Source organism: Lepidochelys olivacea (genome assembly GCF_965140295.1).
Source record: "Lepidochelys olivacea isolate rLepOli2 genome assembly, chromosome: 1".
Classification (NCBI taxonomy): domain Eukaryota; kingdom Metazoa; phylum Chordata; order Testudines; family Cheloniidae; genus Lepidochelys; species Lepidochelys olivacea.
In genome coordinates, this window is record NC_140411.1 from 265106574 (window position 1) to 265129524 (window position 22951).

A 22951-nucleotide genomic window follows, 5' to 3' on the forward strand; every position below is an offset into this window, starting at 1 on the left:
GCTCCTGCCTTGGGCCTGAGCTTCTGGAGCCATGGGACTGTATCAGAATCTCAGCTTTGGTACATCTAAGTTTCTAGTTCTCATGGCTGTGAAGAAAGCTTGAAAATGGGAACCAACCATAGCCAATTGCAATGACGTTTGCCCGAGTTGCAGAAAACCTGAAACAATAGCCTGGCTCACACCCAAAGGGAAACCCTATCATCTGCACCAGCAGCCATGTAGCAGTATGGCAGCATCATAGCAGAGTGAACTTTGGTTTGGCGGGAAGAGCAACACCTTCATTCACAGTCTCAAATACTTTTTTTTAAAAAGGCAAAAATGTGTAAAATAAAGGGAATTAAATTGTATTTTGTATCCTTAAAGCTAGAAACATTTGTATCAAAATATTTACAATGACTGTATAGAAATAAACACTCACTCTGTCAAAGAAACAGCAAAGTACAGTACTAGAATATGTCTACCGAATTAACAAAGTCTATATGGAAAGAGACTGTAACAGAGAAAGTATGAGAGAAAATACTGTTCATGCTACCCCTGCACCCATGAATTTTTTGTTGCCACCTAACTTTAGTTTGTGGGCCTAACCACAGTGAGTCCTGACCTCTTACCACCAACAATCTCCACTTGCTATTTAAGCTTTTCAAAGGGACAGAAATGTTTAGATTGGATACTCTGATGCAGACAGTAACTCTATTCCTGCAATTATGACACGACAATGCTATTTTTTTCCATACAGCCTTTCGTGTGGGGATTTCATTGTATAGGCATTAACTAACAAAGCCTCTCAGCACCCCTGGGAGGTAGGTATAATGAACATCATTTTACAAATGGAAGAATATAGGCACAAATAGGTTAAGTGACAGAGTTGGGAACAGAATGCTGGATTCCTAACTCTCAGATTTTTTCCACTCTAACTACTAGGCCTTATTTCTTCTGCCATCAAATGTCTTTTTAGTTTGAGGTGACTGACAATGTCACTGTGGGGTCAGTGATTAATGCCCCATCTTGTGCTGTTTTTCCAAGGAGGGGGGAAAATCTATTAAGTACAGGCAGTTATAAAAACCTAATTCAGTGTTTCAACAGTGAGCTCCCACAAGCCTAAGCAGGCTGCCTCAGTGATCAGATTGCAAAGTCCCTTTAGTCCCATGGCTTATAGAGCACATGCATCACAAATCTGCCTGTTTATGGCTTCATAGGGACTTCCTGAGATCTTCATTATGCTGCTGTGTTAGAGAGCTACACAGCCAACTATAGTGGAGAAACACCCCCAGATGACACTCTGGGATATGTACCACTGAGTTATAACTGCATCCTCTGTTACTAGGATCATTGCCTGCCTCCTTCCTTCCCTGGCTCCTCCCCTCCATTCTTATATGCTTCCTTCTCTCCCTCCACCTCACTCCCCGATTTATTCATGGGAATTAGTCTCTTTCTAAAGTAGGAAACAGGATGGCAATGAATTTGTAGTTATGATATTTTTAAAAACTTGAATTTAGTCTAGTTGGCTGTTTCCAGATCTAATGTCTTTAACGCTTCTAAAAATGTAACAAAAGGCCTGTCCCATTGTTCTCCGGGGCAAAAAAGTCTTATCCCTCACTACCCCGCACACAATGCAGGCTAAAGAGACATAGGGAGGAGAGAGGGGAGGAAGTAGGACGCAGCACTCATTTCCTTGAGGTGCCGCCGAGTCGGTGATGTCGAGTCTGGGGGTTCCTGAAGGCACAGCCTGACTTTGCGAGGAAGGAGAGCAGAGTCCAGTGACGAGGCGGTTCGTCTGTAACTTTAGGGCCCAAGGATCAAGGAGGTGCTGGCTGGATTGGAGGAGCTGTTTCTCACTCTTTGGTGGATTCATTTGTGGTGGGTGTTTTTTTGTGTTATTGGCCAAACGGTTCTTCCAGCTGAATGACTCCTCATCCTCCCCATCCCCAATTTCTAACCCTCCCCCTGACCCTTTTACTCCTTATTTCTTTCTAAGGACAAGGTAGAGGACGCCAATGATGAAGCTGAAGCAAAAGCAGATCCAGGCCAATATGAAGGAGTAGCCATGATGGTCTTGAGGCTCTGTGAAGTAGTGTGGAAATCGGGCTGTGTAGATGGAGACTGCAATCAAAATGAACAGCCCTGTAGGGGGAGGAGAGGGAAGAAAGAATTGGAAGATGTTGGAAAACTTTAATCTTTGCAGGACATCTCAGGTACTGCAGTGATATTGTGGCATGTGCTCTATGAAGCTGATGTCCCATTTATTGCTGTAGGGCTGCTCATGAGCACTGAGCACTTTATGCTAATTTTTTATCAGAGGGTTTCTTGTGAGCAGCGGGTCAGTATGTCCTGGTTTGTTACTGGAAGGAGATAGGCCACGGTTGCATACCGGAGCTACTCGGATTCCAGAGTTGTCGGGAATGGTACACAAATTTAGATTCTGGTGTGTTAGTGTCGGCTCCCTTACAAGTACTGAAGCTGTACACGCTAGTGTGCATTTGGGCAGATCACTCACGAGTGGGGCTGCACACACTTGTTTGTTGTTTGCTCGTACATTAACACTGGGGTTTGCTGTTGTAGGGTTTTTCATGAGCACTGAGGCTACTGGCACAGGCTTTTCATATATATATATATATATATATATATATATATATATATATATATATATATATAATTACAAAACCACATAAACATATTGCATTCACTGAAAACAGATTGAAGTGGGGGGAAGTGGATGGCATTTTTGGGCTTGCCAACCTTGACAGTGATCCTTTATCGACTGACTCTTCTAATCACTCTCAGGTGTAAAACCAATAACAAGTCAAACAACCTGCTTCCTCTAAACACATTTCCTTTCCCCCTTCCTCCCTTCCAGTAAGGACTTCCAATTGAAGACTGTGATCTGTATCGACCCTTGGACCCCAAGAGCAGCGCTTATATTGGGAATCTATTTGTAACCAGTGGGGAGCTCTGGAGAATTAAACGCTATTATATTTGACTTGTACTCTCCCCCTTTCATATAGTCAGAGTCTGATCCAAAGGCAATGAAGTCAGTGAAGAATCTCTCATTACTTTAATGGGTTTGGGTGAGATCACCTTCTGTTTACGATTCACAAACGGTAGGTGGGGGCTGGTATGGATAACTGCCTGGAGCAAGAAACCAAACTGTAATCTGAAGTGGAGAATTATATTGCCTCATACATCTAACCTTTAGGTAAATGTGTGATGCCCTCCTTCTCAAAAAGGCAATAGTAATTAGGATGGGCAGAGCAGGACAAGAGGACTTGGCTCTAGACTGTTCTCAATGGTAGCAGATGACAGAACGAGGAGTAATGGTCTCAAGTTGCAGTGGGGGAGGTTTAGATTGGATATTAGGAAAAACTTTTTCACTAAGAGGGTGGTGAAACACTGGAATGCGTTACCTAGGGAGGTGGTAGAATCTCCTTCCTTAGAGGTTTTTAAGGTCAGGCTTGACAAAGCCCTGGCTGGGATGATTTAACTGGGAATTGGTCCTGCTTTGAGCAGGGGGTTGGACTAGATGACCTTCTGGGGTCCCTTCCAACCCTGATATTCTATGATTCTATGACTTCTCCTCTCACTGCCTGATGGTGTTGACAGTTTGAAAACATTATCTGCCATCCCTGTTCTTTCTTTCTTGGAAAGACCCTGTTGTGTTCAAGACCATGCGTTGTGAATAACCAAAGCAGTGACTGCTTTCCTGAAACAGCCATTTTGAATTTTACATCAGAGCCACTGTGGGGTGGAGCAAGATGCTCTGGGACTGTTTGGTTTATGCTGTGGAGAACAACCCGTCCCACAGTGGAGTCAATGATAAAACCTTCAGACACTTTGATAGGGCCCATTGAATCCAGAGGGAGGGATACCAAAGCAGTTTACAGACAATGGACAAAACCATTCCAGCAAGTGTATGCTTGCATCTTCCATTCATTCCAATGGAATTCCACTGGTGCAGCAGTGGGGATGGTTGAACTAATAGATTTGTGAGTGTGTATAAGAGCTAGTTTGAAAATGGTAAGTATTTCCAAAAGACATTTAATCATTTTGATTTTTTTTTCAAAAATATTAATGGAAATTTTCTGTTTATTTTTTTTTTAATGAAAAACAGAAAATGTTTCGGTTCCTTCCCTCATCCCTCAGCCCCCCAAATCAGGTTTTTTTAAATTGAATTTTTTTTTACTAAAAACGTTTTGATTTTCAGTTCTTCAGAATAACACTGGAAAGCTTCAAATGAAAACATTCAACAAAAAATTCCTTTTAGGAAACAGCCATTTTTTGTTGAAAAAATTTTGATAGACACTTTTCAACCAGCTCTATAAGCATGGGCCAACTTTGGGGAAGGTATGGGGGGGGGCATTCCCTTCTCCCCCCCCTCAAAAAAGCTGTATATGTTGATAGTAGGGAGGTGCAATTTAAGGTTCAGATGACCTCAAACAGCTTGAGCCATGGCCTCCCCCTTATCCTCAGTCTCCCCTCCCGAAAAGCAGCGCCTCCTCCCTGCAGGGCCCAGCTATGGCTCCTGCCTCTCCCCGTGGGGTGCAACGCACAGCTCGCCTGGCCTCCAAGGTCACTTGGCTGGTGGCTCCACTTGCTGCGGCACAGGGGAGGGGGAGGGAAAGGGGTGTGTGTTACACACGCGCACACACACACGCATGCTTAACCCTTTTAGCACCCTGCTGCAGAGACACTAGACTTACAGCAAAGCAGCATGCTGGCTCCAGTGATATAGAAGCGTTTCCCTTTCTCCATGGTGAAGAGCTGCACCACAAACATGACCAGTGAGACGAAGGAGAAGATGATAGCCAGGATCATGAAGGCTTGCACTGCTTTGAGGGAAGCTGGCAATACAGAGGCGGTGGGGGGGGGAGGGGAAAAAGTATGTTAAGACACGATCAATATCACAATGTACTGTAATCCTTCAAACTATACAGGTCGTATCAAGACCTAAAAAAAATGTCTCTTACGCATATCCCCTTCAGCAAATGTAATCTGACTGCATTTCCCAGCAATGCAGTTTAGCCAGAGTCCTGTTGAGTTTGCTCCCCTGGGAGAGGTACCTGCCATCCAGACCTGAAATGGAACAAAACAGTCGTGGCAATGTTGTTGCTCTTGACCATTCTGACAATGATTGCTCCAGCCTCTCAGCTGATCTGGGCCTAAGAGGGACAATGATTGCTGGAAGCTTGTGTAGAGATAAAACCTTTACCATGTGCATGGAACTCACAAAGATCTAAAGTTGTCTGGGATAAGAGATTTGAAAGACTTGAGATATTTAGTCTAGATAGAAGAGTTGGTGGTGGTGGGGAACTCAATTACAAAACTATAGTGAAAATTGCTCTTAGGTTCCTTTTTGTCCTGCCCTGTAAAGTGACAATAAGGGGCCACTCAATTACATTAAAGGGCAGTACACTTAGAACAAATAGAAAATTGAAATACTAAACTGGTGAAACTCTCAGTCACACGAGGTCACTGGAGGAATATTGGATGAATTTTGAAAAGGACTGGATAATTTCATAGACACTGGTAAGTATTTTTAGCTAAGGCAGCTAAGATAATAAGAATAAAACACATATGCTTTGGGGGTACAAAAAGATTGTCGGCAGAGGACAAAGAAGGACTCTTTTTACCCCTTTTGTGCACAGCCTTTTCCAGTTGGTCATCTGCACTGTGGGTGCTTAGACACGCTGCTGCTGTGTTGGCTTTGAAAGCATTTGAAAGCAGTTTCAATGTCCTACAAATGGGGCGTGCAGGACACCACACTCACAAATGGAGGTGTCCTATGTGAATCAGAATGTGTGGACACTCCGTGACTGAAGGTGGCAATTAGCTGGAAGCCATGATGTGGCAGGAGTGTCACAGTAAAGCTGAAGCTTTGAGTTTGTCATTGTTATGGTGACCTCCTTTGGGGGGCTCTACACTCTGAATATGTTTGCACAATTTTTAAAATGTGTGCAATAGCCTCTCTTTAGAGCTCCTAGCCCCTCTTTTGGCTGTAGTTCTTTGTCTCGAAAATCTACTAGGCGGGGCAGTCTATTCCCATCTAGGTCTGCTGTGCCAGACTTCTCTAGACCATCAGAGTGCAGGATAAACTGAGAGTTCACTGGGGTTTCTTGAGCATTTTAGTTCTAATTCTTGCCTCCTGTTGTCGGGTTTCAAGGCAGCCCCTTAAATGTGATTTGGAGGCTGTGGAATAATTTTCAGACAGAGGCTGCCACAAGGGGGCAGCATAAACTAAGGCACAGGAACTGCTCCAAATGTTTGCATTGCTGCTTGTGCAGGTGAAGTCTCTGAAAGACAGGAGAGTTCTTCATGTGTATTTCTATGAAGTTTAAAATGGAGCTGGGCTGGCCACTAGAAAGATGTTGGCCTGCCCCTTTGCCTCCCTTCTGCTGTAAAGAGGACTGGGGAGGAGGGATTCATTTTGGAGTATAGTATACAAACAAGACCATTTGTCTAACTAAAAATAGCATCTGTCTTTATAAGCTTTTGGGGCCGGGGGCTGTCATTTTACTATATGTCTGTACAGGGCCTAGCGCAGCAAGGCCCCAACCTTGCTGAGGCCTCTAGGTGTTAACGCTATATAAATAACAATCTGCAGTGGCACTGGAAAGGATACAATTACTAAGAGAGGGGGGCATACGCTTCCTTCAGCATCTAAGCTCTTTAGCTGGCGGTATCAGGAAGAAATTTCTGCTTGTGGCACAAGATTGCACACTGAGTTCCAATATGGAGTTTGTGCTTTCTTTTGAACAATGAAGGAACAATTATTGGAGACAGTATACCCAACAAGATGGAGCAGTAGGCTTTCCCAGTAGGCTGCTTGGCTAGATGAAGAATTGGTTTCTGCTGTTAGGGAAGGATATGGAACATAATGTACCACTGGTTTGCACGGATGTGACAGCATTTGTTCCTTAACAAGGCTTTTATCTTCACGCCGATAAGAATTGTTGGTTTTCCTTTTTGACTTGGTGAGCAAGAGCATGTTGTTGGGAATAAATACCTAGACAGCAGCATCTTGACACCGAGTGGGATTTTTACCAGCTCTTTCCATCTCAAGAAACTCTCCCCTGCAAATCTTTTGGTATTCACACTGCTGTGAGTTACTTGGCCATTGGCCCAACAATTTACAGTCAGGAGTCCCCAGCAACACTTGGCCTTTTTGTGTTGTATGTATGTGCTGTTGGATCACATGCTCTGTGGAATCTGGGGAATTTTCAGTGTATGAACCTTCTGCAGCCAATTCCTTCTAGCCTGGCAGAAGATGAATTGCATGTATTATATAACAAATCTTTTCTCCCAGGTTTTGTGATACTCTCTTAATTTTGACTTATGATTTTAATGTCACAGAAGATCAATGATCTGTGAGCATGTGAGAAAATATGCCCCCTGTGGTATTCACACAGCCCCGCTGACTTCAGTGACATTGCATGAAGGTATCTGAGGGCAGAATTTGACCAACTTACTATACCTATTCCTTGGACTTGGGTGGCACTAATGTGTCCGGAAGAATCTAAAACTGATTCAGCCAATCAGATAACATATTATCCAAACGCTCTTTGATTTTTCTTTTAAATGAGATGCCATTTAATGAGACTGTCTGGCAGATGGGATGATAAATTTCAGCTCAAAACTATCCTCCATTAATCTTACTTGCTCAACTAGTTCTTGAATGGGGCGTGTACCGGTGGTTCCTACTACAAAGTTATGGGAGTGGAAACATCACTGTGAGGCTGCCTGTGTTTGTTTGAGTTCAGGACGAGGAACTTTTCTGTTTTTAGGGTGGCATTTAAATTAAAGAGGCTTGATTTTTTTTTCAGAGATCCATTTATTTCAAGGGAGTTACCTCAGCTTAAAATTGGAGTCACAGAGCAGTGCATCAGGCTCGTTATGTTTTCTGAACAGCGCCTTTGCACATTATTGTTCACTGAAAGAGGGTGCCCTACTCCCAAACTCTATAGGCTGGCATTCCTACAGCGGAACCTTTCAAAGGTATGTGGGGTTATAACTGTGGAAGGGTTGAGCGTTCAGTGTCTGCTGCCTGTCTTGTTTAGAGAGACAAAATGGGTGAGGTAATATCTTCAGCGTCCATTAGTGAGAGAGACAAGCTTTCACGCTTACACAGAGATCGACATGGCTACAACAACACAGTCTTGTTCAGAAGCAGAATTACTTACGTTGGCAATGGTGGATACAAACAGCATGACCACGGTGGCAATGTGGACCACAAAAATACCAGCCAATAGCACCAACATCTTGGCTTCTTAGTCTGTGTGTGTGCGGTGCGGGGGAAGGTCTCAAATGCAGATGATTCTGAGGGAAAAAAGTAGTGGAGAAGAAAATAAAGGTGGGTACTGGAACCAAGAACTTTGTTACAATAAACCAGTATTTACATGCAAGAAAGTAACCAGGTTTGTTCAAAACCCACCCCAGAAACATTGGCCTAGTGCTGAAAAATTACATCTAAAAATACCGGCAACACCCCCCACATCCCAGCAAATCACTCAGAGTAATTAGAGAGAAGCTGTAGCCACTGTAGCCAGTCTTACAGGAAATGCAATGCAGGGTTTTGAAGATACTGTGGGTAGTTTTTAAAAATAGGCTGAATATATGTCTGACCATGAATAAGGTTAGGTGCTGTGAAGGGTAAAGTGATATACTCCAGTCCCACATGCCAGGAAATTGAACTACTTGCCCACTGGGGCCGTGGACGTCAGGAAGGATTTCCTTTTCCTCATCCCCCACACCTGACAATACAGTGTTATCCAGTTGGTCTGGTGTATCATGAGTCGGCTGGGGTGGAGATTTGTCTTCCTCTGACATGTCAGGTATTGGGCACTGGTGGAGTGGACTACAGGACGAAGCAGGCCGGTGGTGTGATCCATTATGTTAATTGAAAATACCAGCATAGATGAATCACTGGGCTGTTCTAGAGGGGGAGAAAATAGGCTACTGTACTTAGTGGCTCAATGGTTGGATCGGGTATGGTGGAAGATGGGATAACTGGAGTCATTGCGGGGCATGGATCAGCATTCATGTTGCGGTCGCTGTGAGTACCTGGCCCAGGCTGGGGAAGCTAATGATCCAACCAGTGGACCAAATTCAATGATGAATCCTGGTCATGTGCCACCTGAGGCACATTGCACATACACTAAGAAGAAGAACTGGAGTCAATGCTTTGCTCAGATCCTTTATTCCTAAAATGGAAATTGTTGCAGTTTCCATAAAAAAAATCCCAAGCATTGGTTTGTAGTGAGGACTACTCTTGATTTCCTTGTAAATTGAAGGAAATCTGCTCAGCATATTACTGCATTAAGACACCCTTCACGAGTAACGCATCTGATTCCTTTGCATTATTCCCCTACGTGCAGCAGGACTTGAATTCATGTGGTGTTCCTTGTCACTGATGAATATTTAATTTAAAGAGAAGTGAGATTTTAGGAACTAGCCTTGGTGGGTTCTGATGGTGCCATTTAACCAAGGGTACTGTTTTCTTTTCTGCGATTATGAAATCTCAGGAGCCAGAGGCCTGATATTGACAACAGATTCACGCCCCCTGCACAGAACTGGCAAGTGGAAAGCATTAGGTTTTCAAATCTCACCTACTGGCAGGATGCTTATCAGTATTTTGTAATTAGAGTCACAGAAATTAGAAAAAAGGAGTACTTGTGGCACCTTAGAGACTAACCAATTTATTTGAGCATAAGCTTTCGTGAGCTACAGCTCACTTCATCGGATGCATCCAATGAAGTGAGCTGTAGCTCACGAAAGCTTATGCTCAAATAAATTGATTAGTCTCTAAGGTGCCACAAGTACTCCTTTTCTTTTTGCGAATACAGACTAACATGGCTGCTACTCTGAAACAGAAATTAGAGACAGCAAAGGCCTGTTGGGTCCTTTAGTCTATCTTCTCTGTCCAGGAGAAGACTGCACCTGAAAATGTAGGGGGTTAAACAAAGGGGCTAAGTTAATTTCCTGCCCTCCCTCTCATTGCTAGGTGACAGCAGTGTCAAACACCTGCTTTATATTTGCAGCTGTTCTGGGCCAGGTGAGTCAGGCAAGGAATCCAGCTGTAGCTTTCTGGATGTGGAGCAGTGACAATGCAATATAATACTGCAGTTATCATTTGTACTAACGTCTGTCATACAGAAAGGCTTTGTAGAGTCACCCAAATGGCATATGTTACTCATTGACTCCACCTTTCCCCTCCTTCCCTTTTGCCTAATTGAAGCCTTGTGTGTGTCAGAGCTGATTTTAGAGATTACTGGGTTGTATCATCACAGTTCAAATACTATTTTCCCACACCTTGTGGGGCTGCCAAGCTTTCCCACTTGCTTACCATTTGTCCAAAACCAGCACTAATTAATAACCAACAGGAATTCCCAGAATTACAGAAAGTGGAGAAAGAAGTGACTTCTGTGCCATGCAGGATTGTTCTTCACTGTAAATATCTGTGTTTTGTCCTGTCCAGTTTGCAAGGTCTCAACCAATGAGGCTTCCACCTCTTCTCTTGGGAAGTTCTTCCACGGCCTAACAGATCTGACTAGTAGAAAATGGTTCCTGATATTCTGCGTCTCTTTGTCCTGGCTTGCTTTTATCCCTTGGATTACCCTAGAAAACTCCTTATACTTCAGGATTTTCAGAGGTGAGGAACACTCACACCTCTCACTGAATGCTGTGGCTGCTGTTGGGTGTTCAGCACTTCTGTTGCTGAAACCAGGCTCCAACTGGATTCCTCCAGCACCTTTAATAATCTGTCATCTGAATCCCCTGTGCTTTGGTTCTGAAACTGAGTTGACTAAAGAGAACATGGACTCACCCGTGCATATAGGCTGTGAGAAATCATAGCTTCCCTGCTCCCTGAGGAGAGGTATCTGTGTACGGTCAGCCAAACCACACTGGCTTTCTTAACCACCATATCACATAGGAAGCTCATAACTCGAGGTCTTCACATTTTTTTCAAACAGAAAACATTTTGCATTGGAAAATGCCATGTTAAAAAATTAAAATATTTGGGGGAAAATGTTTTTTAAATTTATAATTGTTAATGGACATTTAAAAAAAAAAAACAGAAATGATTTTTAAAAATCCTCGCCTGACCAAGCTGACCAGAACATTCATTTTTAAATGTTTCTTTATTTATGAAAATGGAAAATAACTGAAATGTACCTTTCTGCTATAAAAATGGTCCACCCAAAATTTTTAAAAAACCAACCAACCAAACCAAACCAACCCCCAAAAACCACCACCAACAAAACAACCAAACATAAATTGATTTTGGAATTTTTGTTTTTTGTTTGCTGTGAATTTTCTTTTTCTGACCAGTTCTACTCACATCTAGCATGCTGCTCAAGATCAGCCCTAGATAGGTCACTTTTGGCATTACTAATTCCCATGGCCACTTTCACTATGCATGCTACCTAACGTGAGCTCCTCAGGGGATATCCATTCGTAGCTTTGAGTCTTTCTGAGGAAAAGCATGACCACCCTCTCCGTTCATTGACGCTTTTGCCCATTGAATACACAGTAGATAATAATCCCATGTAAACTCAGGGATAGGAGAGAGCAAGATAATTGGCCTTTTCTATTTCTGACTGGGCTACGTGTGCTTTTCTTCTCATTAAGGCACAATAGAAAGTGCCTTGGTGGTTCTGCAGGAGTGAGGCCTGTGTTCTCATTAGCCTGGTGGGGTCACATTGCTGGAGCAGCAGCACATGTCGGGTGCATATCCTTTCTCCTCCTTTCCTCAATCTAATTGTAGCTGGAATTGGAGTCTATCAGGCTTTTATTGGACTGTAGTTCAATCCCAACCATCCTGGAGTTGCCAGTTTTTCCATTGACTCACTCCAAAGAATGCAAACCTGCAGTTACTTAACCCTGCAATTGCTCAGTGTAGCCTGTCCTTTCCAGGTCTGCATCTCGCAAGCCAGGTAGGTGTCATGTCCAGGAACCAGGGCCTGTGGAATGCTCAGTAAGCCCTGTGGCAGCCTCCTGCGGACCTTTATGATGGGAAATCAGTCCCTGGGCCAAGGTGAATGGGTAGAACAGTTACTGAAAGATGCCAGACTTGAGGAGAGGAGAGGACGTGAGCTCATCTGCCTGGTATTCACCTTGGATGGCTTGAAATGGAAGAGAGACTTAGTACTGGTGATGGTAGCTTGAGATTCTCCCCTCTTCCCTGGTCCCCCCCGAGATCATGGTTGGAGAGAATGCTATCAAGGCACAGAAGTGCTAATAATGAAGAACAACAGCTTACATTCCTATAGCACTTGTCATCATGAAGGATCCTACATTGCTTTTACAAACACTGTCCATCCATCTGCTGGAATGCAGCTTCTTCTGGGGAGAGCACAGTGGTTGGTTCATGGCATGCAGCACTGCTACACTACAGTTGAAGGCAGGAAGACCACCATATTTGATTCCCCCCCGCAATATCCCCACCCGCAAAAAGTCATCTACAGAGAGCATATACTTTTCAGGGGGAAAAAATCATTTAGTTCAAACCCAACTTTCTGGCAAAATAGTTCGGATGGAAAATTTTCAACCTGTGCTAGTTGCCACCTTAGAATTAGTGCAGACCAGCAGGACAGATAACAGAGCCAATGGCCCTAATTAGGGCCAGGATCATAGAATCATAGAATACCAGGGTTGGAAGGGACCTCAGGAGGTCATCTAGTCCAACCCCCTGTTCAAAGCAGGGCCAATCCCCAATTTTTGCCCCAGATCCCAAATGGCCCCCTCAAGGATAGAACTCACAACCCTGGGTTTAGCAGGCCAGTGCTCAAACCACTGAGCTTGAAAGTGAAGAGTATGAAGGCTACAACAGAAGAGAAAAATACTGGATGTGCCACCCTACAGCTGGTACAAACTAACAGCTCTGGCACCAGCAAATCACCAGGGCAATAAAGCAAACCTGCAATGGGCAATGCTACTTATGGTATCACCACGACCAAGTGGCTCAGGACAATGCATCACCTATCACAAATTCGTAGAACCGTTCCACAGGCTTGCCTTCCATAGATACATTCTCTGAGCACGCCAGGGGCCATCGCAGTTTTGTCAGGCCCTGTGATGCGAGCCTGCTGTCTCACAATGGATGGACTCAATTGTCATAATACAAAGATGCAAAGATCATCCTGCCATTGTGACTTTATTGTTTTTCCCACAGAACCAATACCAGAGAGTTGGTGGCCCTACAGATTACAAAGGTGAAACATCCCATTTTCCCCTATGGACTGCTTCTCGTTTCAGACCCAAGTGAGGCCAGAGGCCGTGCTGACACAGGGTCTGTGTGTTATTATGCGCAGGCAGCATGGTACAAAGCCTTGGTAGCTTCTGCTCTTGATTCACCAGCCTGACTCAGTTTGAAAAGCAGGTGCCTTTTATAAAGCTGGGGGGAATTTGTCAGATCTCCCTGCACAGAGAGCTCTTGGGAGTCTGTGCGTGTGTACATGTGCTTTTGGAGTCTTTGATTTAAGGGGTGGGATTAAAAGGCCTTACTAGGTGCACAGCTTGGTCTTTACAATAACTAGCGGGGATATGCCAACCACCGCCAAGTATCTGATGGGTGTAAACGTAAAGGAAAGAGAGGAATTGCACAGGGTAGCCCCAGGGGCTATAGCTGAGAGTAATGGGCTGAAATTCAGCAAACAGAATGTTTTGGCTAGGGATTGGAAAACATTTTCTAGTAGTGAGTGAGGACTGTTATGCTGTGGAGTAGTCTCACAAGGGAAGTGGTAGAAGACTCATCGCTTGAGTCACTTGTAACTGGACTGGACAAAGCCCTGGAGAACAACTGTAGGGAACAGTCCTGCACTAGGAAGACTGGAAAAGATGATCTGACAGGGTTTTTCCTCTGTGATGTCTATGATTCATTTAAGAGTGAGTGAACCTCTCAGCACTGAAGGGAAGCACTGAGAAATTGGCATTTTCTCAGGAAGAAAAGCCCTGGAGCGCCAACTCATGTGACAGCCTCAATAGAAACACCGAAGCTCTCTTGGTAGGAGGGAGGGGAAGAGAGAGCTGCCTGAGGTCTAACAAGCTGCCAACAGCCTCCCCTGGAGAAAACTACTGTAGGGAGAAAGGGAGGGGCTGAGTGCCTAAAAAGGGAAGGAGAGAGACCAGGGAGAGGGTAAGGGGAAACTAGAGTAAACGGGAGCCACAGAAATGTTTCAGTGGCTTAGTGAATAGTAATTATAAGACCCTCCATGCTGGTACTTCGGGGGAGTTCAGGAAGTGAGGGAGGGAGCATACACATCTCGCCATGTTAAGAGTCTCAGGATTTCTATTCCTAAAACTGGTTAATTAAAAATGTACAATGTTTGGGAGGGCCTGGAATGCGCAGTGAATTAATTAAAAGGAACAGGGAGAGAAAAGAGCATGCTTAGACGTGTCTGGTCGATGGGCTGGAGGCTGCAGGTGTGTGGGTGTGATTTGTGTGTGTGTGTATGCATGTTTATTTCTGTGCATGTGTCTCTGTGAGTCTGCTTGTGTTTGCATGTGCGTGTATCTTCTCTGTGGGTATGTCTGTGAGCTTACCTGCTCGCGTTTGTGTTTGTTTTATTTTTGTGTGCACATATTTATCTGTTTGTGTGTATCTGAGTTTGGCTGCATGTGCATGCGTGTGTTAGTGCACATATTGTAAAAACTGGTTTACAATCATGATCCCATTAAACTGTCCTTTAAAGTTATAATACAGTACCCTGCTATCAAAAGCCTGAACATGTAACCTGCCTGAACACTATTCTGACTCCATGTGGCCTTTAACTGAAGGGGGATGGTTAGCAAAGCACCCTGCTGCTGTGCCTTTCCCTCCAATTGTTGTTCCGAAAGAAAGAAAGAAAGAAAGAAAGAAAGAAAGAAAGAAAGAAAGAAAGAAAGAAAGAAAGAAAGAGCTGACATAGGAGGGAATATATTTGTGAAACTTTTCTTTAGAGAAACTGAATTGAGAGAGTGAGCAAGAGAGAATCCTGGTTCATGGTCAGACGACCTCTCCTTTTCCCCTACAGCAGTGGTTTTCAACCAATGATCTGTAAACCCCTGGGGGTCCACAGACTTAGTGGCGGATTAACACATGTGCCCCAGGCAATTTGGGGGCCCCTGCAGGAGCACTGGAACCTGGGTAGAAGTGGACAGCCCCTGCCACCCCCGCTCCATGCCTGCCCAGGCTACTATGCCCATGTTAAAAAGTGGGCGGGCATGGCCCTCCGACTTTTAAAAGTGCGGGGGCATGGGCCCCCTGTTCCCTGCAGTTCTGGTGCCCCTGGGCCTCTGGGGCATAGGGGGGCCTAAATGTCCTTTGTGCCAAGAGCCTCAGTAAATCTTAATCTTCTTCTGCACAGAATATGTCTAAGGGGTCTGCGAAAGGTTGTTGGTATCATAGAACCACGGTTTTCAATGTGTGGACGGCTGACCCCGGGCGGGTGCGCAGATTCTGTCTGAGATTTCCAAAGGGGGTCCCGCACCTCCATTTGAAACGTTTGAGGGGTCTGCAGATGAAAAAAGGGTGAAAGCCACTGACCTACTGTGTCAACAATAAACCTGCCCCCTATGTGCCGGCATAGACATGGTGCTCCCAAAGAGCTGTTGAGTCTGAAAACCAGCTAAGAAAAGATTGACCTGGCTAAAGTGCAAACTGTTCAATAGCCCTCTTTCTTGTAATGTCATCCCATAATATGAGATGAAGGGGGACATGGTGAAATGAATGGCTAGTTAGTTTAGAGCAAATTAAAGTGCATTACTTCTTTTTGCAAAGTGCACTTAGCCTGGGCTCTTCACTGCGGCAAGAGGTCATAAATCCTATTGGACTGTAAGAGGGTTGGGAGTTACAAACAATAATAGCGCGCACCGTTATTTATCACAAGGGTAATTAGATCTCCTGTTACAGGGTGTAAACTGATTTCCACAAGGCTCGGGAAAGAATTCCTGACATCTGATGAGGCATGGCAACTGCTCTGCTCCTAGGTCTTTGGTGCAAAATCCTAACAGTAAAATGGCTTACTTCAGCAACATGTGTGATTTCCAAAGAGGGCGGCCACACCTTAGCAAACTCTTGCTCTGCTTGTGTTTTTTTTATCCCTCACCCATGAGTGTTCTGCACTTCAGTCCCCTTGTCCTGATTGCTCACTCTCCCTTCCACGAGGCGTAGTCTATCTCTTAAGAGGGACACAGCTCAGACATTACTCAGTGATGACAAGTGCTCGGATGTTGGACTCCAAAGTTAATAACGTCCAAGCAGACTTTGGCCTGAGCGAGCAATTTGGGGAAGGAAAGGCACTTGCCTTGTGCACCCTCTAATCAGAAGGTGTGTCCACACAGCACCAAAATAATCACCAGGATGGCTTCCCAGGAGCTATAACCATGGCTTGAAAGGAAAACAAGGGGTGGCCAGCTGGATGATGGAAACCTCCCGACTGATTTGGCGGCAAAATGAAGCAACGTGTTTCAGCAAGCATGGTCCACTGATTTTTGCATGTAGCCCAGGAATGTCATGGTTCATGCCCTTAGACTGAGTTATTAGACTCTCACTGTGGAACTCTTACCTCCCCTGCTGCAGACACTGTGTTTCCTATTTGGTGGGTAAATCCTATACCCCAAACTTCATCTTGACAAGCAGGATCCCTCCTTCAAGGGGGGATTGGTTCAGGGCAGGTGGGGAGCGGAGGAGATTGAATCCTCTTCGCCTGGCCTTAAGGCCTTCTCTATCATGAAAATGAAACAGAATAGAGCAGGCCACACTTGGCATTAGTGGGAAAGCTGCTCTCAGAATGCCCTCTGCTCCGCTGTGATGCTGCAACCTGTTCAAGAGGGGCAGTGTAGATGAGGCTGCAGCTTTGGGGAGGATTTTTCAAGTGCATCATGGAGGTTAGCATTTTGCATGTTGGCTGCTATAGCAGTTGCGTTTATGTCTTATGTTTCTAAAGCTCATGCTTCAGGGTTTCAGCCCGTCTCCAGCATGGGTCAGGAAGGGATTTTCCTACCACCCCCACCCTCCTGCCCCAGTGTATTCTGGGAGGGTTATGGATTTGGGGTGTTTTTTTTTTTTTTTGCCTCCTTCCTCTCAAGCATCAGGGATAGCCCAGGCTGGAGATGGGACACTGGGCAGGGTGGCCCAGGCCTCTGAGGTGGCACCAAGCATTCTCTCTCTCTCAGGCACTTGGTTGGTTGCTCACATGCTCAGGGTATAACTAATCTCCACATGCAGTGTTGGGAAGGGATTTTTCCCCAAGTCAGATTGGTAGTGACCTGTGGCATTTTTCGCATTCCTCTGTGGCATGTGAGTGTGGGTCACTTGCCAGGAGTAGATCTCACTTAATCATTTCAGGGGCCTTGAGGATTGATGCACCTGGGTCTCTCCTATTCCCTGCCTGTGGCACACAATAGTCTAGTCTCTTGTGGACTGTAATATTTTGGTCTAATTTTGTTTTTAGGTTTAGTGAGCAGGTGATATACAGGGGGGTCAGGCTAAATCCAGTGCTGCCTTCTGGCCTTAAACATCATGACTCTATGAGGCACTTTTCAAAACAACCCTCTAAGATTTATAGAAATCCTGCCAGCAACTGCAGTCCCATCCAGCTGCTCCTTCTGAAGGTTAGGGTGACCAGACAGCAAATGTGAAAAATCGGGACGGGGCTGAGGGGTAATAGGAGCCTATATAAGAAAAAGACCCAAAAATCGGGACTGTCCCTATAAAATTGGGACATCTGGTCATCCTACCGAAGGTAGTCTCGGAGCAGCAAGCATTATGAGAAAAGAGGTGTCTTGGAATGCTCTGTGCTCTGCAGGGAACTTCACATGAGCAGGCAGGGTAGTGATATGTTGGAAGAAGACGCCTCCAAACCCATTCCGTGCCCCCTTGTTTGTCTCTGTGAGCACTTGGCTTGCAGGAAAGATCCTTGAAAAATTAGGACGCCCATCTTCAAATGTTGGGATGGGAAGTGAACCCCCCCCCTTGGGCTGGAGAAGGCAAAGTATCTCCGCCCTTCATCCCTCCTGCTCTCAGGCCGCTGCTATGCTGGGAAAGTAGGAAGACGAGTTCCTGTGATCCGCCTTACGTTAATTAGCCTTTTTGCCGGAGAACAGAAGCAAGAAGGGAAGTAGGAATGAAATTCTCTGAGCACGGAGCTGCCCTTTCTTCTGCTGCTGTTCAGGTGGCAGGTGACACTGACATAAAAGCGAATGTGTCTACTGTTGAGAAAGTGTTAGTGCTGCCCAATCTGGCGGGAGGAGGACCACCTACGTGGACGCCCATTCCGGTTCCTCAGCGCATTGCGCGCCAGGTACAGTGCTCGGTGTGATGACAGCTTCTGCCCAGCAGGCAGAGGGAATTCAGGGCAGGATTGGAAATCTGCCATTGTACAGGGGACGTGTGACACATGGCCTCAAGCCGACATGGCATCCTCTGGCAGAGGAGGGGAAGCAGTGTTAGTGCAGAGATCACCTGCCTTCAGTGTGGGGAAATTCAGGCACACATATTGAGGAAGGTTCTGGCTGTCTGCCATGCCGTGCTGCCCGGGGGTCATACAGCAGGCTTATGGACAAAGTAAAGGACACCTTTAGGTCTGAATTCCCCTATGCTGAGTCAGTTTAGCCAAATGTATGTTACACGGCAGCTGGAGGCGGCTTCCCAGCATGGGTAGGCAGACGCACTAGCTGTGTTCAAGCCAGCGCGCTAAAAATAACCGCGTTGCAGAAGCAACACAGGTGGCAGCTCGACCTAGCCCCCTGAGTACAATCCTGCCGGACCCCCGCATGGCTGGCCCAAGCTACTGCTGCGGCCACACTGCTATTTGTACCACGCTAGCTTGAGCAGAGCTCATCTGTCTACCTGTGCAGGGAAGCATCCTCCTAGCTGCTGTCCCGGCATACCCCCAAGTTCCCTGCCTCGGGGGCCTCTCTCGAAATACCAAAGCAGCCAATCCGCTACTTTTCATTTCCTGGAATTGGGTCTGTTTTCAAGCTTTCTAGACAGAGCCCACGCTCCATTGCAAGGCTGCAGACGGCTACCGTACTTTATTGTCATGCCCTTGTATCACTTAAGAATGGAATGAGTTGAAGGCCCCGAAGATGCACCCTGTGGGTGCTACACAAGCAGAGAGGGCCTTTCGTGCACAGCTTTCGCTGCCCAGAGAGGGAGAGAGGAGGTGTCAGCCACCCCTGTGGCACTGTGCCCCACTCCCCCAGAGCCAGAGGATTCTCTGTGGGGCCCACAATCCCTGGCCCACTTCCCTCAGGTTTTTCCATGGGAGGGGCTCAATCCCCCTCCTTATGAGTTTTGAAATTGGATGAACAAAAGGTACAGGCTGTTCCCCAGTCAGACACACCTAATGTGCCGCTGTCATATAGAAACTGCACAAAATGCCTGCAGGACAATCAAGGCCGAGATGTCTCCAACAGGACTGCCTGCACAAGTAAAACAAGCAGGATTTGTTCCTCCCTCACTTTAAATGGTCTCCTATAAGAAGCACTGTTGTTCAAAGGGTGCACAGCCAGGCTGGCACTTAGGAGACCTGGGTTCTAGTCCTAGCTCTGCCTGTGACCATGGGCAATATCCCTTTTGTTTTCCTGCCTCCCTTGGTCTGTTTAGACTGCAAGCTCTTTGGGGCAGGCACTGAGTGTGTCTGGTGCTTAGCACACAGGGACCCCCAATATTGGTTAAGGTTTCCAGGCACTACAGTAGTAGAAGTAATAATAATGACCCAAGACACGACAGCATGAAGTGGCATTACTACACTATTTTTGGGCCATCACGCCAGCGGTGCGTAGTTGTGTATCTTTGAGCGGGGCTGCTCTGCATTGTCATGTTCTAGGGAAATCATTTGTGTTTAAGCACAGGAAAAACCTCTTTGCAGTCTCAGTGCTTACCCGCCCCACTTCCCAGGTATTTGTGCAAAGAGTTTGGGTGGAAGGAGGAGGGTGAGTCTGGCAGATTGGAAACCCTTTTTGGCAAACATCTCAGATTGCTGAGGGTGACGCCTAATGGGCCAGTGGCACTATCCCAAGGATGAACCTGGCCCCATCTCCTCAGGCACATCACGTCCCGTGCCCTTCGCTGTGTGTATTCAGAAAAAGAAACTCTCTCCTCATGACAGAGATGTTGCAACAGGGCACGCCTGGACAAAGCCAGTCTCACAAGTGCCTTAATAGAGAGTACCAGTGCCTTCCAGCAAAAGGCTGCTCAGCCATTGTTTTCTTCCCCCAGCTCTTCTAAATGTATTTTAGTATTAACCGTACCAAAAAAACTGCTTTCACTCCCAAAAGTGCCTTTCACCCAGAAGGCTCTGTAAGAGCTCTAGAGCCTCTCTCTGTCTTGGTCACTTCTCCCACCACTGAAATGCAGTTGCCCCTTGGCTGGAAGGCAACAGCTGCAAGTGTGCACAGCAACAGGCTAAACTCCTACTACCTGCAGACAGGCTGAGAATTAAATGGGAGCAGGGCTGATCTGAAATATATTTAGGGGAAACGAAAGAATTGCTGGGGAAAGGCATTTCGTGTGGGAGGAGGGTTGAGTGAGAAATTTGCCAGTTTCTGCAATGCTCTACTTCCCACCAATAGGCTCCCACCACTCATTTATCCCCTCCACTTTTCTCATGTAGCTCTCCTATTGCTTTCAGCACTTCTCTCGTCTGCCTTCCTTTTATTCTCATCACTCCCAACCCCAGGGATTTGGCTGCCAAGAAGGCGTAACATGCAATCGCATTGTTCATATGTCTTTGGTTAGACCTTCTGGTCAGCTTCAGTCTCACTAGCTTGGATTCTGAGAAGCACCCTCCCAGCTCTGATTTGAGCTGTGCCAACTCTTTTGCCATCAAAGACTTAAGTTTTAATTATTTTGTTAAACCAGTGACTTGCAAACCACTAATAAAATGGGAGAGCTTTGACACACGCACAAAAGCATGAGGGACATCTGAAAAAACCAAAGGCCAGCTTCTGATCTGAGTTGAGCTGGTGTAAATCTGAATGAGCAGGACTGATTTCAAAGAGACCTGCACTGAACTTCGAAGTTTGCAAATGTGTCATTGCAAAAAAAAAAAAAAAAAAGTGGCATCTCCCTTACTCCACACTGCAGACAGTTCCGCTGTGTGTCTCTCACACCCTCAAGTCAAGAATAGAGTTACCTTAGCAAGCAGTGTGCAGTTGCAGTCAGACCTTGTAGTGCCTTCTGTTGGTGCCTCAGCCCTATCTGTGGCTGGATTTCAAAGCACAATATAAAGGCATAAATGTCTGCCATTAGTGAGTCTCACTCAGCGATATAGAGAACCATGGAAATAAGGGAAAAGGGAAAGACAGCTTTAGACCAAAGGAATGGGAGATACTGAATGGAGAAAGCAGTTGCAGAGGATTTTGTGAAGAGATCTTACCCTGGAGTGGGGCTGGTTCTGGCACCTTTAGAAGAAGGAGCTTGCTTTGCCTTAGTCCTGTCTTCTTGATGTGCAGAGCTGTAGTGGAGGGAGTGCCCTGCCTGCCGGAGTTGTAAGTTTCCTCTGCTGCTGTGTCAGGAGGTGCGATGGGGTGGTGTCTTTTCCCTGTGTTTTAAAGGAGTTTCTATTAATCAGTCTCGCTTTAAAGAAAAAAAATGTATAAACTACGCCCTGCTTGGCAGCAAGTCAAGAGTCACTGGGAGGAAACCAGCAACTCAAAGAAATCTCTTGTGGAGTTCTGACTGACTCAGAGCACAGTACAGAGACCACAGCCTGGAAAAGGAATGACACGAATCCAGATGAGTAATAGGAGGCACCCAAACAACATCTGTTTACAAAAACGGACTTCTGGTTACCATTTTTTTTTTTAAATCTATAGTTACAAATGTGGTCAAAGATACAATGCACTCAAACAAACAAATAAATGACCCTGCGTAGGGTGTGGTGATGTCTGAGTGAGTCACTGAGCACCACATCTCTCTACCACTTTCAGGAAAAGGGGCCTTTCCGAAGGGAGCAGGGGAAGGGGATATTGATCATTCTTGCAGAATGGGACTGGGTGAGCCCTTTGGAAATACACTATGGAGCCGAGATCCCTGAACGGCAGTCCCTGAAGCAGTGGAGTACCTGTTCGCCTGATGGGTATGGCTTGCCTCCTTGTGTCCAGGTGAGAGCAGGCCGGAAGGAGAGCTGAAATGAGGAGACAGTGTGAGGAACTGTTTTCAGAGGATAATACACTCATCACACTAGAGACATCCAAAAATACAAGAACACTTTCCCCATGGCTGAGGTGCCTTGGGGCCGTTAGATAGTTGTGACTGGGAAGGAGAGGGGTCTGGGTGATGGTGAATGGCAAGGAGATGGCATCCATAGCAAGCTCTCTTGTTAAAAATGTGGCCCTACTAGGAAAGAGTTTGAGATCCTCTGCTTTAGGGAATAAGCCTGCATTTGCAGAGCAGAGCAGTAACAGACAAAATAACTCGGTAAGGCTTTTCCATCTCTAATGACGAGGACACTGGAGTGTTCTCATAAAAAGGAAGCAGATGCTTTTCGAGGTCTGAGCTGGTGAAAAGACATACTGGCTCTTTTTCAGACTACTCCCTCTGTCCGGCACTGCTGCCTTTTCTGTGTCCCCTGTCTAGTTTTAGTACAAAGCGTAAACTGGGCTCTAGTTGGCAGGAGTGAGAACTGCTCACATGCACCGAGTGCAGTGTCTGCTCCATTGAAGTCAATGGGAATACTGCCATTGGTTTCAGTGGAGTCAGGGTTTTGTCCTCCAGCTACAGCATAAGGCTAAATGGGCCCTAGCTCACTGGGCTGTTTTGGTGACATCCTCTAGAATAGTCACGGAAAGCGGAGGTGAAAAGTACATTTTCTTCCCCGCCCCAGAGAGGCTGTTGGCAGAGACACTGCCCCATTACCCCTTTCCTGTTCTCCCAATGCTGTTTACTAGAGTTAGTGATGCTCATCTCAGCATGGGGTTTTCATTTTCTCTTCGGGCACTTGGCGAGATGTTTGTATGATGGCATCTCTGAGAC

General features: G+C 45.8%; 1 protein-coding gene across 1 annotated transcript; it reads right to left on the bottom strand.

The window, feature by feature from the left end:
* Window positions 1-323: 323 nt before the first annotated feature.
* Window positions 324-21534, bottom strand: EMP1 (epithelial membrane protein 1). The gene is made up of 5 exons (XM_084632820.1): window positions 21354-21534; window positions 8172-8307; window positions 4962-5067; window positions 4695-4835; window positions 324-2121 (listed from the first exon to the last, which is right to left on the bottom strand). The coding sequence occupies exons 2-5, from the start codon at window positions 8247-8249 to the stop codon at window positions 1961-1963; spliced, it is 486 nt and encodes a 161-aa protein (XP_084488946.1). The 5' UTR covers window positions 8250-8307; window positions 21354-21534; the 3' UTR covers window positions 324-1960.
* Window positions 21535-22951: the final 1417 nt, after the last annotated feature.